Raw genomic sequence first — 14,910 nt, forward strand, 5'->3', positions numbered from 1 at the left:
ACTCAATCAAACATATATATATGCGAGTTATGTATTAGTTTTGTGTTTCTTTGATTTTTAATGTACCTAATACTCAAGGCAAGTACTGTAAGCGAAATTTCATACTTGTAGCATTCCTACAGACTCTTATAGCTTTTCCTACATCAGTATTTCAATGACTCTAGTTTCCAATACTGTGTTTTCAGGGAACTTGGCATTTTTGTGCTTCTGTAGTAGCTTATGAGATAGAAACTATCTCAGACAATCTGGTCTACTCTTTATTTAACATATCTAAACTATAAAGTTTAAATCCCTTGCTCAACAAGCATTATTAGTGACTGGTCCTTGTTTTGGAACCCTGGTATTCTGTTTCCAAATCAGATTTTTTTTATGTTCTACCCTGGTTTAAAAATGTCCACTTCCATGTGATTCCAAATCTGTTCTCTTTTTTATAGGAAAATAATTTTGAAAACTCATTTTGGGTCTTCTTCCTATTTCTTGCCTTGTATCATTTCTGGGAGAAGGAATGCTCTAGGGATTTCCTGTTCTGTTTCTAAGGAACTTTGATGACTAAATTAAACCCAGAGGATTTACAAAGGTGAATTACAGCTTTGGTTTTTTTTTTTTTTTTTTTTTTTTTTTTTACCTCCACTATGAACTGCTTGCTTTAATTTTCATTAATTTTCTTTTCTTTCACTCTAGCTTGATATTCTTCTGCTTCTCTTTGCTCTCCTAATTTAACATTTCCTAGTGTATGGGTATCTCTTCTTGCTTTCCTCTTTGATTTCTTCATTTTTCTTCCTAAATTTTTATTGTTCTTCCTGTTGTCCTTACAAATACTGATTCTAATTTCTTTAGCAAACTTTTCAAGCTCAATGCACATTTTATGTTTGTGAGTTATCTGGGATCCAATAGATTTCTGAATTTACATCTATTGCAAATCCATGGTGCCTCTTGCTGGCCTTAGATTACCATGTCTGTAGGGTTTTTCAGAGCCTTCTCCTATCCTGACTTCCACTATAGTATTAGCTTCCTTTTTTCTCTTTTAAGCTAGTATTGAAGAAGTCTTGACCCTATCTTTCTGTGATTCCCGATTTTTTAATATCTAAATATTTCAAAATTTAGTTGTTTTCCCTATGGAACTGATAGCTGATTTTATATTTCATGTCATAATTGTTTATTATATTGACATTTTAATAGTTCAGTAGCACCATAGATTTGAAGCTAGAGGTGACCTAATGATTTAGAGCTAGGTCAGCTAGTTCAATCCATTTACACAAATAAAGCATCTAGGACCCAGAAATGGTAAATACCTTGTCCCAAGTTCCCAGAAATAGCAAAGTGGCAAATTTTCCCTTAACTCCAAACGCAGAATATTTCCAAACATTTAAAATGTCTAATTTTAAAGGCAAAAGCTTGTTTTTATATCTTAAAAATCATCTAGTCCTGCTTCTTCCTGTGAATCTCCGGTTCAAAATCACTTGCAGATGACTGGACTAATCCACCCAAATCAAAATACTCTAGTTGACCAGAACCTCTAGATTCCCTCTTGTTAGACAATTTAATGGTTAAGAATCTCTTCCTTATTGTGAATTTGTTTCTTGTAACCACATAAATTTATTCCTTAGAAAACAATGTTTTAAATGTCAGGTGGGCTTGCAAAGTTGCCTACAAAAGCCTGTTTTAACTGTTGTGGAAAGGTTTAACTTCATCATGGATATATTCTTACTTCTTATAAGCAGCAGCAGTGGGAGTGATTAAAGAAGGAAGGAGAAGTGGTTGAGATACATGGAGCTTATAATAATCAAGGGGCACTTCTCTTGAAAAGAGGATGGAGTAACACTTTAAATAGATTGTGTCAGTTTACTTTGTCCTCATTTCTTGGATAGTGTGAATGGGGGAAGGAGAGACAAAGGAGAGCTGGGTGATCTGGATTTAAATTTTATTTGAATAGTAGATGGGTTGTTTTTATGTCAGGTATTTCTTATATACCATACTTGATCTGGTAATTTTAAAAGAATTTTAGGGTAATCCTAAAACTATTGAATATAACATTTCTTAGGTGTTTGAGGAACTATTTCTGCATCCTTTAAGTATGCATCTTATTATAAACATTTACCTATGAGATTCTAGATAAATAATAGCTTTAGTTAAATTTGCAATATTTAACTTGCTTTCATTGTAGTAGAAACTCAAACCAATATGAGATTGGGACTGAATTTGCTTTATATTTCCTATAACATTTTAGATTTTACTTTATTTACTAAATTAAAATAAATTTAAATTTGATTTTTGAGAATTCTAGGAATGTGTCAAAACAACAAAATATTCTTGGTGTGTTGCAGAATCAAATTTAGGAGTTGACAGTAATTTTCTAGGAGTATGTATGTCATGCATTCCCTTGATTTCTTCTCCAGACTTCAGCATAAAACTCAAACCTGAATTATTAGAACTCCTACACAAATTTGTGCTGACTTGGGAGTTGTAGTTATTTAGTGCTGGTTTTTGCTTAGTATTATATAAAGCTCTAGGACTTTCTTTCCATAAATCTGATAGCAGTTTATTTTAAAGAAAATTAAAAAGAACACTATCTTAGGATTTATATAAATAGTTTTATTGGAGTTCTATTACTGAAATGTATAGCTCAATTTGTATAGAAATTGAATGAACTAGAATATTACTTGGCATCAGCAGTACCTCTGAATTGGTTTTTTTCCCCAATAGTTGGGATGAATTATGTTAAGCCTATGTTCTTTTGCTCAGTTTCTGTTGTGACTAAATACATGCATTTTTAAAGGATGCTGATTAGAATTAGGAATACTGTAACACTTTGCTTTCTTGGGAATAATTCTGTTTTAACTTTTAGTTTTGCTTCATTGGTGCAATTTTATTCAGATGTCTGTCCGCATCTGCTAAGATGATGTCTAAAATTTAAAAAGTTTGTGGCTTAGTAGATTTTCCCTGACAGCTATGAAAGAATGGTCTATTTAGCCTACCATTGAAGAAAATGCATATTTTTACAATATCATGTATAATACCTAAGGTATCTTCATTTCTTAGAGAAGACTATCAGTTCTCAGAGAAGACTATTTCTCCTTGATTAAAAAAAAGACTTCAAATATAATCTATATTAGGGATATTTATATTAAAACATTTGAGTCAGTATTCATATTTGTCTCAATAGTTTTTTCCCTAGTTTTGTAGAAGATGACATTTACGGGCTTTTTATTTTTTCTTTGGGCTTCTAAAACTTTTTGAGGTACCTCAATATCGCAATGAATAGTGTTGGACTGAAGTCAGGATGAACTGACTTCAATTGTTCCTAAGACATTTACTAGCTCTATGGATGTGGACAGGCAAGGTTCTGACAGGGTTACGTCTGACAGATTAACCTCTGTCATCCTAAATGGGGTTAATAATAGCACCTGCTTCACTAAGTTATTGGAGATCAAATGCAACGATAAAGTGCTTTGCAAATCTTTAAATGTTACTTTATTATTGTCTTCTTTCCCTTCTTCCCAATTGTTTCTTGCTTAGTAATATCTCTATGGACATCTTTGGAGTTGTACATCCATCCCTGTTCCCTCTAATTAGTCCTAATATACTGCATTCATATTAGGTCACTCAATTTTACTAGTACTCAGGTGAGATTTTTTTCCCAACCAAGCTTCCAAGTGTTTCAAGAGGTGGTCAAGTCCTTGCCTTCTCTCTTATGTCCCTTGAATCAAGATTCTTTTTTCTTTTTAGTAATGCCACATATCCTAAGTGATTGGAATAGTTTTCATAGACCCAGATAACAAATGGTATAATTTATGTATCAGCAAATTACAAAGAGTCAACAAACTATAGCCTGCTATTTGCTATATTACTAGTGAACTAAGGATAGTTTTATATCTGGATTTGGAGAGCAATGGAGGGGGATTTCTTAATTTGGCTTTTTAAGCTTTAGTTTCCTCACCCCTAATATGATGATTGTCTTGATAAAAACAAGGGTTAAAGAAATATATTTGAATTTTAAGGTTTTAGTGGCCTAAAGACAGGTAAGTTTACATGTTGATCTGATTCTGGTTCAATTGAGTGCCACAACTTCCCCTTATCCATGCTGAAAAACTCAAATGATAACTTTAGGTTTGGTGGGGGTGAAGGGAGAGAGGTGCCTTTTATATGACAATGGGGATTCCCTGCCTACTTTACCTAAAGTAAGCTAGTCTCTTATTATATATGAAACAAAGAAACCTCTATTTTCTACCTGCCTTCTGTTATAGGGTCCACTGTGCATCAGTATACCAAGTTCATATTGGGTTGAATTTCCAGTTGTGCCACAGCCCAGGGATTTCATTCCATTTCCAGAGTTCCTTTTCATCATAGGGACTTTTCCCTTCTATCTGATTCCTGCTTTATATATAGGTGTGGCCCAGCTCAGGAAGAAATGATGAATTTGTGGAATTCAAAGAAATATAAGATCCTTTTAAAATGAATTGAAGCAAAATAAAGTAAGCATACTAATCAAAATATAAATACAATGACTACTGTAACAAGGGGGTAAGGGAAATGAATGCAGTGGTTGTATATTGCTAATGACATTCCAGACCCTAAAGAAGGGATGAGAGTATACTGCCTTCTTCTTGAAAGAGGATAGAGGGGAGAGTCTTTCTATGTATGTAAAACAGTGGCATATTGTTGGAGGCCCATGTGTTAATTGGTGTTGCTGAACTGGGTTTTTTGTTTGTTTTTTGAAATCTTTGTAGGGAAGTTTTGATGGTTGAGGAGTGAGGACAGGGGTATATTTGTTTCTGAATGTTAAAAGAAGGTTTTATAAAATTCATAAAAGTAGGAAGAAGGGATTAATAATATAGGTGAATTAACATACTTAGTTTCTGTAAGATGACTCTTACATTGTAGATCCCATGAATATTATTCAGACATAGTAAAGCGTATATTTTGAAGGTAGTGTCACTCTCTCTTTCACATCCATCTCCCTCCCTGCCCCCCCCCCCCCCACACACACACACACTCACTCACCTCCTTATTTACTCTTCCCTTGGTGATGGAGTCAGAGTTTTTATGGTTCATTTCTTGAATCTATAAATCCTACTCCATTTGCATTTTGTTAAGTATAATATCTTTTTCATTTGAGCACCTTATTTTAAACTCTTGTAAAAGACTCTTAATTAAAATAGGTTTTATATATTATAATTTGTGAATCTGAAGTAAAAAAATTTTTTTGCTATTTTATAAAATTTTTTGTATTTTATTTGTATCTCCATGTCCATATTTGAGAATAATTTGATTCTTTGCCTTTTTTTTCCTCCTGAGGCAGTTGGGGTTAAGTGATTTGCCTAGGGTCACACAGCTAGAAGTGTTAAGTGTCTGAAGTCGAATTTGAACTCAGATCCTCCTGATTACTGGGCCTGGTGTTCTATCTACAGTGCCACCTAGCTGCCCCTTGAGAATAATTTTGTAAAAAAAATTCATACTGCAGGATTGTATAAAACACAATATTGCATAATATATGGTGGGTGGGTGTGATATTGGCAAATGGAATTTTAAATGACCGAACTAGCTATACCTTATAGAGGCCCAAGCCTTTTGCATTGATTTCAAAGAATCATAGATTCAAGGCTACGCTGAAGGATAGAGAGGGTATACAGGATCACATATCCTGTTTCCCAGTGACCTGGACTACACAGATTGTAACTTCTCAGGACAGCAATTGCTTATCCTCCCCTCTTTTCTAGTTCTTCAAATTTGAGATTAGCCTAAGACTGGAGATACTGTAGTCAAATTCTTCCCTGATTTTAGAAATGTGGGCTGATTGGTATTTAGAGAAAGATAACTTCTTATTTAAAATAACTGCTTTTCAATACATATAATTTTATAATGGACTGTTTTTCATTGTCACAGTAGTTCCATTCCAGATGGAAAAAGTAGACAAAGTTGATAAACTGTGATTGAATTGTCTTCCTAGAGCTGTCAACTTAAAGATGTTGTTACCACGCTCAAAGACCTGGAGAGGAAGGCTGCAGTGATTGAATATACTTTGAGTAACAAATGGTTCAACTATAATAACCAAATTCAGTTTTTTTTTTTTTTTTAACTTCATTGGTGTTAAGTAGACTTTAATAATAGTAAGGAAAAAAATCATCTTCAAATAAGGGCTGTATATTTAGCCACAGAAAAAGTTATTTAAAATATTTACTATTTGATATTGATTTCCCAAATGAGATAAATGCAGTTAGCAGGTATCGGTGCCCATTGCCTTAGCATGATATTTAATTTCTGAAGGAAAAGATTTTGGCCAATTGTAAATTACTGTGAAGACTGATAGATTCAACAATATATAAAATTTACTTTTGTATTGCAATTCTAATTCATAGTTTTTTTCTTTTCTTAGATTTCCTTCATGGAGAGAGTATCATAGTATGATCATGAAGTTTCTGTTTCAAGAAGTTTCTTCTGGAATTAAAATGTATTTTAGATGGCAGAATCAAGATAATTGGTTTGATATATAAAAAAAAAGGTGGTGCTTATTTTTAGTAAATAACCATGACAACTTCCCATATGAATGGGCATGTTACAGATGAATCAGACATTGAAATAAAGAATGTTGATCTGACACCTCAAGAAGAACCTCAGAAACATCGAGAGATGGCGGTTGATTGTCCTGGAGATTTGGGAACAAGAATGATGCCAGTACGTCGAAGTACCCAGCTTGAGCGAATTCGTCAACAACAGGAGGATATGAGGCGTAGGAGAGAGGAAGAAGGAAAAAAACAAGAACTAGACCTTAATTCTTCCATGAGACTTAAGAAACTAGCACAAATTCCTCCTAAAATTGGAATAGATAATCCTATATTTGATACTGAGGAAGGAGTTGTCTTAGAGAGTCCTCATTATGCTGTGAAGGTACTAGGTAAGTAGAAAATGTTTCAATATACACGTTATTGGTCTACCTGCTATATAGGGAAGGGAGTGGGGGGAAGGAGGAGAAAAGTTGGAACAGGTTTTGCAAGGGTCAATGCTGAAAAATTACCCATGCATATGTTTTGTAAATAAAAAGCTATAATACAAAAAAAATTTAAATTAAAAAAAAACATATACACATGTAATTTTATATCATAAAATTTCAAAGGTCAGGAGATATGTAAAAAAGGGAGTGAAGTGCTTAATCTTGTTAGAAATTTATAGAAATTCTAGTTTTTAAAAAACTTGAAGGCATATAGGTATTTAGGTTTGTCAACCCTATATCTAAAGAAGAATCCTTTCCAAAGTGCCCAAGTAAATGGGTTTTTTCTTTAAAGTCTTATAGTGAGTGGGAATGTTATCTTTTTTTTTTTTTAAACCAGAATAAAATAATGTTCATGATTGCTGTTTTGAAACACAGTTCTGCATGTCTCCTTCTCTTCTCCATCCCATTCATAATTTCCCTTGAGATTCCTGAACTTTTGTTCTTCCAGATCAGTATATTTATATAAAGAAATTCTTAGGTAGTTGACCATTTATAGATTAAATCTACAAATTTTGGTGGTAGTCATCTTTCAAACAGTGAGAAGTTTTTTGCTCCTTTATTTAGTGCTGTAGTTGTTGCTGTATATGTCTATTTTTATTTATTTATTTATTTATTTTTTGCTGAAGCAATTCAGGTTAAGTGACTTGCCCAGGGTCACACAGCTTGGAAGTGTTAAATGTCTGAAGACAGATTTGAATTCAGGTCCTCCTGACTTCAGGGTTGGTGCTCTATCCAGTATGCCATCTAGCTGCCCCTGTATATATTTTAATAGGTGGAATCCCAGATACTTTATATATTTTGTAATTATTTAGAATGATCTTTTTTTTCCTATCTCCTATTACTATTTTTTTTTTTTTAAGAAAGGCTGATTTATTGGATTTACTTTCTACTCATTTACTTTACCACTTATTTATTATTTCAGCTAATTTTCTTATAGGATTCTCCAAGAAAATAATCATGGTATCTGTAGAAAGTAATGATTATTTTTGTTCTTTGGTTGTGATTTCCCCCTGAATTTCTATTTCTTGTTTTATGATTTCATACGGGAAAAGCAGATGGATTGAGGTTATGAGAGCTTGAGGAGTAGAAGTGTAACTAGAATAGAAAACTAGAGTTTGATTGAGAATGTGAGGAAGAATATAGTATGGTAATTATCAGGGATAATGGGATCTAGGGAGTCTTTTCTTACGTTAATAGGTAGCTAGAAAACAAGTAAATAGGGAAGGATTGAAGGTGCAAGAAAGAAGGAATCTGTTGGAGTCAAAGACAGGAAATGGGACCAAGGCTGAAAAATTAGAAGGATGGTGACTTTGGTGAGGAAGACTTGAGAAATAGAGGACAAGGTTGGAGATAAGTAAAGATGCTATGAGAAGAGGAAAGAGGGAATTGGAAAATAAGAGGTAACTCCCAGCAAGTAATATTTAAATTTTAGGAGTTTAAAAATATGAAGTTAGATCTCCTGGGTGGGGAGGAGTGGCAGAGAAAAATCTGAAGGAAGGTTTGAGGAGAAAAGAGATTGGCAATAATTGATCTGTAGGGAGTGGAGCTGAGGAAATAGAGAGGAGAAGGCTTGATTTGTTTGTAGTAGGGACTCAGTTAAGACTGTCACTATTTCAGAAAATTCTTCATCTCTATTAAGTTGCATATGAACATGGGGGAAGGAAGCAGGTGGTGTGGGGGTAGTTCAAGGTTGGGGTTTGGCAAGGTGTGAACAGTGCTAAAGCCAAGATGCTAGGGAATCAAGATAAGATTTAGGTGGTTCACCAGAGTTCAGAGATTAGGACAGAAGGAAGTTCTGATCAAAACTGATAATAGCTTGATAAAACATTTTAGGGATAAGAGATTGTGAGTGTGGGAGAGAAGGGAAATAGTTTTGAGAGTAATATTTCATAGGGAGAGATGATGAAATGATGGAATATCAATGTTGATTATTCAAATGGACTCCTCCTCTACTTTGTGCATAGATATTTTTTTTTTTTGTCTCCCAAAGTAGTTAAGCTCTCTTCTTTCTATATTTTTGCAAATAATTTCTGTAATATTGGAATTAATTGTTCTTTAAATTTTACTTAGATTCATATAGAATTTACTTGTAAAAATGATGGGGTACAGGAATTGGGGTAAGAGATTCCCCTCTGGTCAAAGTCACAGTGAAAGAATACCAGAAGTCTGTGTGGCAAAAAGGAATTTTTTTTTCACTAAGAAGAAAGCTTTCTTAGTGGGCAAAACTCCTGATTAGTAATTTGGCAAAAGTTGGTTAACAGACCCTTGATTATATAGGCTAAATCTTGGCCTGGGGTTTGGGGAGCAGTTTGAGCCACTCTCTAGAGGACTATTTACTGTGTCCCAGGCCAAGATCTCCAATTAAATGAGACCACTTAACTTGGGAAGGGGCATTGTCTGGGAAAGGTGTGCTTTTCCCAGGGTTTGAGACTCTCCCCAAAGGGGACATAGTTTACATCCGCTCTCCTCCTCCCCCCAAAAAAGGTTCAGTGGAACACAATTTACATCATTTTTCTCCAAAAAGATCTAAGTTTATATCAAAACTATATGAATTGAGATTTTTTTCCCCAATGGGAAAGTATTTTGGTTAATACAATTCCTTTTATCTGAAATTGGGTTATTGGTGTTTTATATTTTTGTAAATTTTCATTTCATTTAAATGGTAATAATAATAATAGATGGTATCTATATGGTGGTATAAAATTTAGAAAGAGCTTTACAAATGTAATCTAATTTTATAATCACAACAACACATGAATTTAGGTACGATTATTATCATTTTAGAAATGAAGAAACTGAGCTACATAGAGGATAAATACCTTCTCAAGGATCGTAGAACTAATAAGTGGCTGTTCTATGTTTTGTTAACATATAATTGGACAATATGATTTCTCATGTTTTCTTTCCCAGTCCTTTTATCTTCTGGCTCTTTGACCATCCTTTCCAGTACTAGTTTTCACTGTTAAATCATTTCTTTACTTTTCTTCCTTACCTCCATCATTCAGTAATTTCTTTTACTTTTGTAGTTGCAGATATGCAACACATCTGCTGCCCACTCAGAATTCTGTAGTTGTATTTTGACCTCCAGTTTTACTTCCCTTATTTCCTCAATGAGTTTAATGCCTGCTTCTTCAATTTCTTCCTAAGTCCTTTCCTACCCTCACTCTCAGGGACTTTGGCTAATTATTGTTTCTTGAAATTTAGTATCCAGATTTTTTCCCTAGTTATTTTTAGGAAGATTAAAATTAAATTTGATTTTTTTCCCAGGTAATTTGTTTTTTATTGCATATAACATGTTTATTGTAATTCTTGTCTTTTTCCTCTTAATGTTTCTTGTTTTATAGAATTGAGTTCTGCTTGCTCTAATCTTTTCCAGGAAGGTTTACTATTTGGATAAAGCATTTCAATATTCTAAACTATTCTTTCAATTTTTTTCTCCCTGACTTTTATCTTAATTTATTTCTAATTTCATTATTTTAATCTCTTTTCTTCCAGACACTCTTGTAGTTTTTGTGGATAAACTTTCCCTCCCCTCCCCCCTGGGACTCTGCTTGTAGGTATGGCACTACTTTCTTCTTATTTGGAGTGTTTTCTGTGCTCAGTTCTCCTGATAGACCCTAATGGTATATTGGAAATCACATTGTCCTTGGTCCCAGGGCACCTGCATGATGATCTCCTCCTCGCTGAATTGTTCCTATCTCCTACTAGAACTCTGGTTCTCCCAGGATATTATCTTTTGATTTCTAGCTTCTATTCTGACAGCTGGAATCTTGCTTCAGGTCTTACTATAATTTTTTTGCTAACTTGGTACTTCCACCCAGTTAGTGAATTGAATGGATTTTCTGGCCATACACCTTTTCTCACCTTACGTGGCTTTATGGTGTTTCACTGGTACAGCTTCTTTAACAACTTTTCACCATTTTTTTTTTTTTTAAATAAGTTTTTATTGCTATTTTCTGGTTGTTAAATCATTGTATTTATTTATCCCAAGCATTCCCTCCCCTCTCAGAGAGTGAACCCATATAACAGTATTTTTAGAGAGGGAGGTTAGAAATCATCACAACCAAAATTGAAAAAGTCTTGAAAATATGCAATATGTAACACTTGTAGACCTCCTAATTCCATGAAGGAATAGGTTGGGTTGATGATAGCTGTTCTGGTTTTTCATGTAAATCCAGACTGATCTTGATAATTTTTTACATTTTTGTTGTTGTTGTTGTTGTTGTTGTTGTTGTTGTTGTCGTCGTCTAGTGGTTCATTCCATTTACATTGTTTTAGTTACTATCTTCACCTTACTATAAGATCTTCTCTTTCTGAGAGTATAGGACTCACTTTTCTTTCCTTAGTAGGACCTTCATTTGCTCTTCCACATTATATCCATCTCTGTCCTCCCTATCTTTTCCCTCCTCCACTTATTTTATGTGTCCTCTCATGTTATAATGTTGTCCAACACTTAAAAAAATTCACCCTCAAACAGGTTCTATCCATAATGTCCTATATTCACCTCTTCACTGTTTCCACTTTGTGTGCATTTAGAAAAAAATTTCTTATTGTTCTCTCTGTCATTGTTCCATTGTTTTCCCTTATTTGGTGGGTATGTTTATTTACTCATGCATTTATACTGTTCAGGATGTTCAAGAATACATCTCTTCATTTCTGGTTTCTTTCTAAAATTGTTTCAGTCCCTAGTATTGAAGACATATCTCTTTTTTTGAAGTTAAACTCAGTTTTTCAGGGTAGGGCACATTGGCCTGCATTCTGAACTCCTTTACTGTTGGAATCCTTACAAACTGTTAAGCCGTTAAAGTTGATAGACACAATAATTATCTAATTTAGCATGGTTCAATATGATTGATTTGATCTTAGAAGGAGATATTTTGGGCCAGAACTTGAAACAAGGTACTAAGTACAACTGATAGAAACGATGCTTGTGTTCACACCTTTAGAGAGCTCATAGAAGCAAGAAATATTTAAGTACTCATTGGAGTTCACATGTTTGGGAGATTTCAGGGTTTAGAAAGAGATATCAGAATTCACACCTCGAAGTTTTTAGGGCCAGAGAGCATGTTGGGAGATATCCCACAATCCCACTCTTGGGAGAAGTAGCATAAATACAGCTCCAGTGAGCCACTTGAGCAAGTTATTTGGGGAACATTCCCAGGGGTCGGAGAGGAGCACTCTGGGAGGAAGCCCACAAGCCCTATCTTCGAAGCAAGAGAGATTCATTGGATCTTCTACCTTGGTGCTGGCTGGAGTCAGAAGGACAAACCCTTGGATTTGGAGACATTCGGGCGGAACTCTTAGAACCAAGCGGAGAGATAGGCCTCTGAGCTAACCAGGCTATATTGAAGGACACAATAAAAGATCTGAACTTTTATCACCTGGCTGTGTTTTGGAAAAAGAACACCACACTTTACTCTTCAGAACAACAGTATTCCATTCCCTCTTGTGTTTTCTAATGGGTGCAGAATAGTCCTGTATTATTTGGATGTTCTTTCATTTGTCTTTTTTTCTGATCACTTGTCCAAAAAGTCCTTGAATTCCATCCCTGGATTTCCTATCTCTGATAAGTAAGAAGGTTCACCTTATCTTGCTCTAACCAGGCTAATATACCATTCCTAAGTTATAGCTATATCATTCAAAGCTAGTAGAAGCTTTACTCTTCGCCAGTTTTACAGATCTCTTTTATGTATTGTTTCCCCCCATTAGGACATACCTTCTTTTGAAGTACAGAGGCTTGCTTGCTTGTATTTATATCTCCAGAATTTAGTAAAGTGTCTGGCACAGAAAATGTTCCTAATAGTTATCTTTATTCCTTATTCAGCTTACACCTGTGTTGTGTGTGTGTGTGTGTGTGTGTGTGTGTGTGTATTCCTTCAAAATGCCACAATAAAGAAAAAGTTCTAATGAGTTAACAAGTATAGTTCTATATAAGAATGTAAACAGATAAACCTTATTAGGTCCCTTATGGTATCACTTTCTTGATTATCTCCTTATGTTTCTCCGAGTCCTATATTTAAAAATCAAATTTTCTATTTAGCTCTGGTCTTTTCATCGTGAATGTATGAAAATCCTTTTTTTGAATTTTAGTTTTTTGAATATTTACCTTTTTCTCTGAAGGATTATTCACAGTTTTGCTGGGAGGTGAATTTTGGTTGTAATCATAACTTCATTATTCTCTGGAATATCATTCCAAGCCCTCCAGTCCTTTAATGTAGAAGCTGCTAAATCTTGTGTTATCCTAACTATTGAATGAAGTAAACTGTGAAAGCTATCTCACAAGATGGAGATAATGTTCTAAAAATTGAGTGAAGGTCAGCTATCCCTGGGCCCAAGTTTCTTTCTCCGGAAATCATGTGATTACAAAGAATGGTATCATACAACCCTTTTCTTTGTGAGACTTTAGTCTCACCTTGGCATTAAAATTCCCATATAATGCCATTTAGTCATTTTAAAGATGTTGCTGGGTTAGAAGTTTTTCCTTATTTATGACACAGAATGTGAGATCATTTGTCCTGATTAATCAGGGCAAAGGTCCAGCTTATAGAGAGGGTTACCTCAGACCCATATATAATCATTCTTTGCTTCCTGTACCTTGTCTCTCCTTGTCTAACTGCTCATTGGAAAACGGATGCCCTTTCTTGTGAGATTGTAATAAAATTCCTTTCTGCTTTTACCTTAAGAAATCTTGATTTATTTGAGCCAGTGGTCTTTGTCCCACATATTATGGTTCCACTATCCATGAATTGTTTCTTTTTGAATGCTCGCAATATTTTCTCTTTGATTTGGGAGTTCCAGAATTTGACTATAATATTCTTGGGAGTTTTCATCTTGGGATCTCTTTCAAGGAGGTGATCAGTGGTTTTTTCAATTTCTATTTTACCCTCAAGTTCTAGAATATCATGACATTTCTTTGATAATTTCTTGAAAGATGATGTCCAGGCGCATTCATTCTCATTCTCATTCTCTCTCTCTCTCTCTCTCTCTCTCTCTCTCTCTCTCTCTCTCTCCCTCTCTCTCTCTCTCTCTCCCTCTCTCCCTCTCTCCCCCCTCCCCCCCCCCAATAATTTTTAAATTATCTGTCCTGGATCTATTTTCGAGGTCAGTTGTTTTTCCAATGAGATCTCACATTTTTCCTATTTATTTATTTATTTGTTTCTTTTTTTTGTTTTGCTTTATTGTATCTTGATTTCTTATCAAATCATTAGCTTTCATTTCCTCAATTTTAATTTTAAAGAATTATTTTCCTCAATAAGCTTTTGTACCTCCTTTCTCAATTGTCCAATTTTGCTTTTTAAGGCATTCTCATTAGCTTTTTGTATTTCTTTTTGTACCACTCTCAGTTCTTTTCCTAATTTTTCTTCTATCTCTCTTACGTGATTTCCAAAAAAGACATAGTAAAACATTTTCCAACAGAAGGCAACATAAAAATTCAGCAGAAAAGTCTGTTTGACTAGGGTGGAAACTCAATCCACAATTCTAGAGCAGGTCTGACCAGTGCAGCCCTTGCTCGGTCCAGCTCTGGCCCTAGCATCAGGGGGGAAATCCTGGTGGCTTCTGGACTTCTCTGTCCAGGGACCGAGAGGGTCTATGGCATTGAGGTGGAAGTCCCTCACCAGTGCAGCCCCAACCCTAGAGTCAGCAAAGGAGGGCTCAGTTGCTTTAGCATACTAGATCTTACCAACTACAGTGGGGCAGAGACACTCCTAACAGTTCCAGGGCAGAAAAGAGCACTTGTACTCAAATCCCTAGAAGGATCTCTGTAAAACAACTGTACAAAATCCCTGAAGCTTGGGAACAGTGCACCTTCTACCCTGGAAATGGAGTTCTACTTTAACAAAGAGTTAAAAGGTGAGTAATAGATTAGGAAAATGAGTAGACAACAAAAAAAAATTTCAACTACAGAAAATTACTATAGTGAC

General features: G+C 34.7%; 1 protein-coding gene across 1 annotated transcript in view; it reads left to right on the forward strand.

Annotated features, from left to right (window-relative positions):
* MPP5 (membrane palmitoylated protein 5) overlaps positions 1–14,910 on the forward strand; it is a 112,297-nt gene that overhangs the window by 42,711 nt on the left and 54,676 nt on the right. The window contains exon 2 of the mRNA XM_031952766.1: positions 6,374–6,892. Coding sequence (XP_031808626.1) covers positions 6,526–6,892 — 367 coding nt within the window. The 5' untranslated portion in view covers positions 6,374–6,525. The remainder of the gene's footprint in view (positions 1–6,373; positions 6,893–14,910) is intronic.

The sequence above is a fragment of the Sarcophilus harrisii genome, chromosome 2, assembly GCF_902635505.1.
Source record: "Sarcophilus harrisii chromosome 2, mSarHar1.11, whole genome shotgun sequence".
Classification (NCBI taxonomy): Eukaryota; Metazoa; Chordata; class Mammalia; order Dasyuromorphia; family Dasyuridae; genus Sarcophilus; species Sarcophilus harrisii.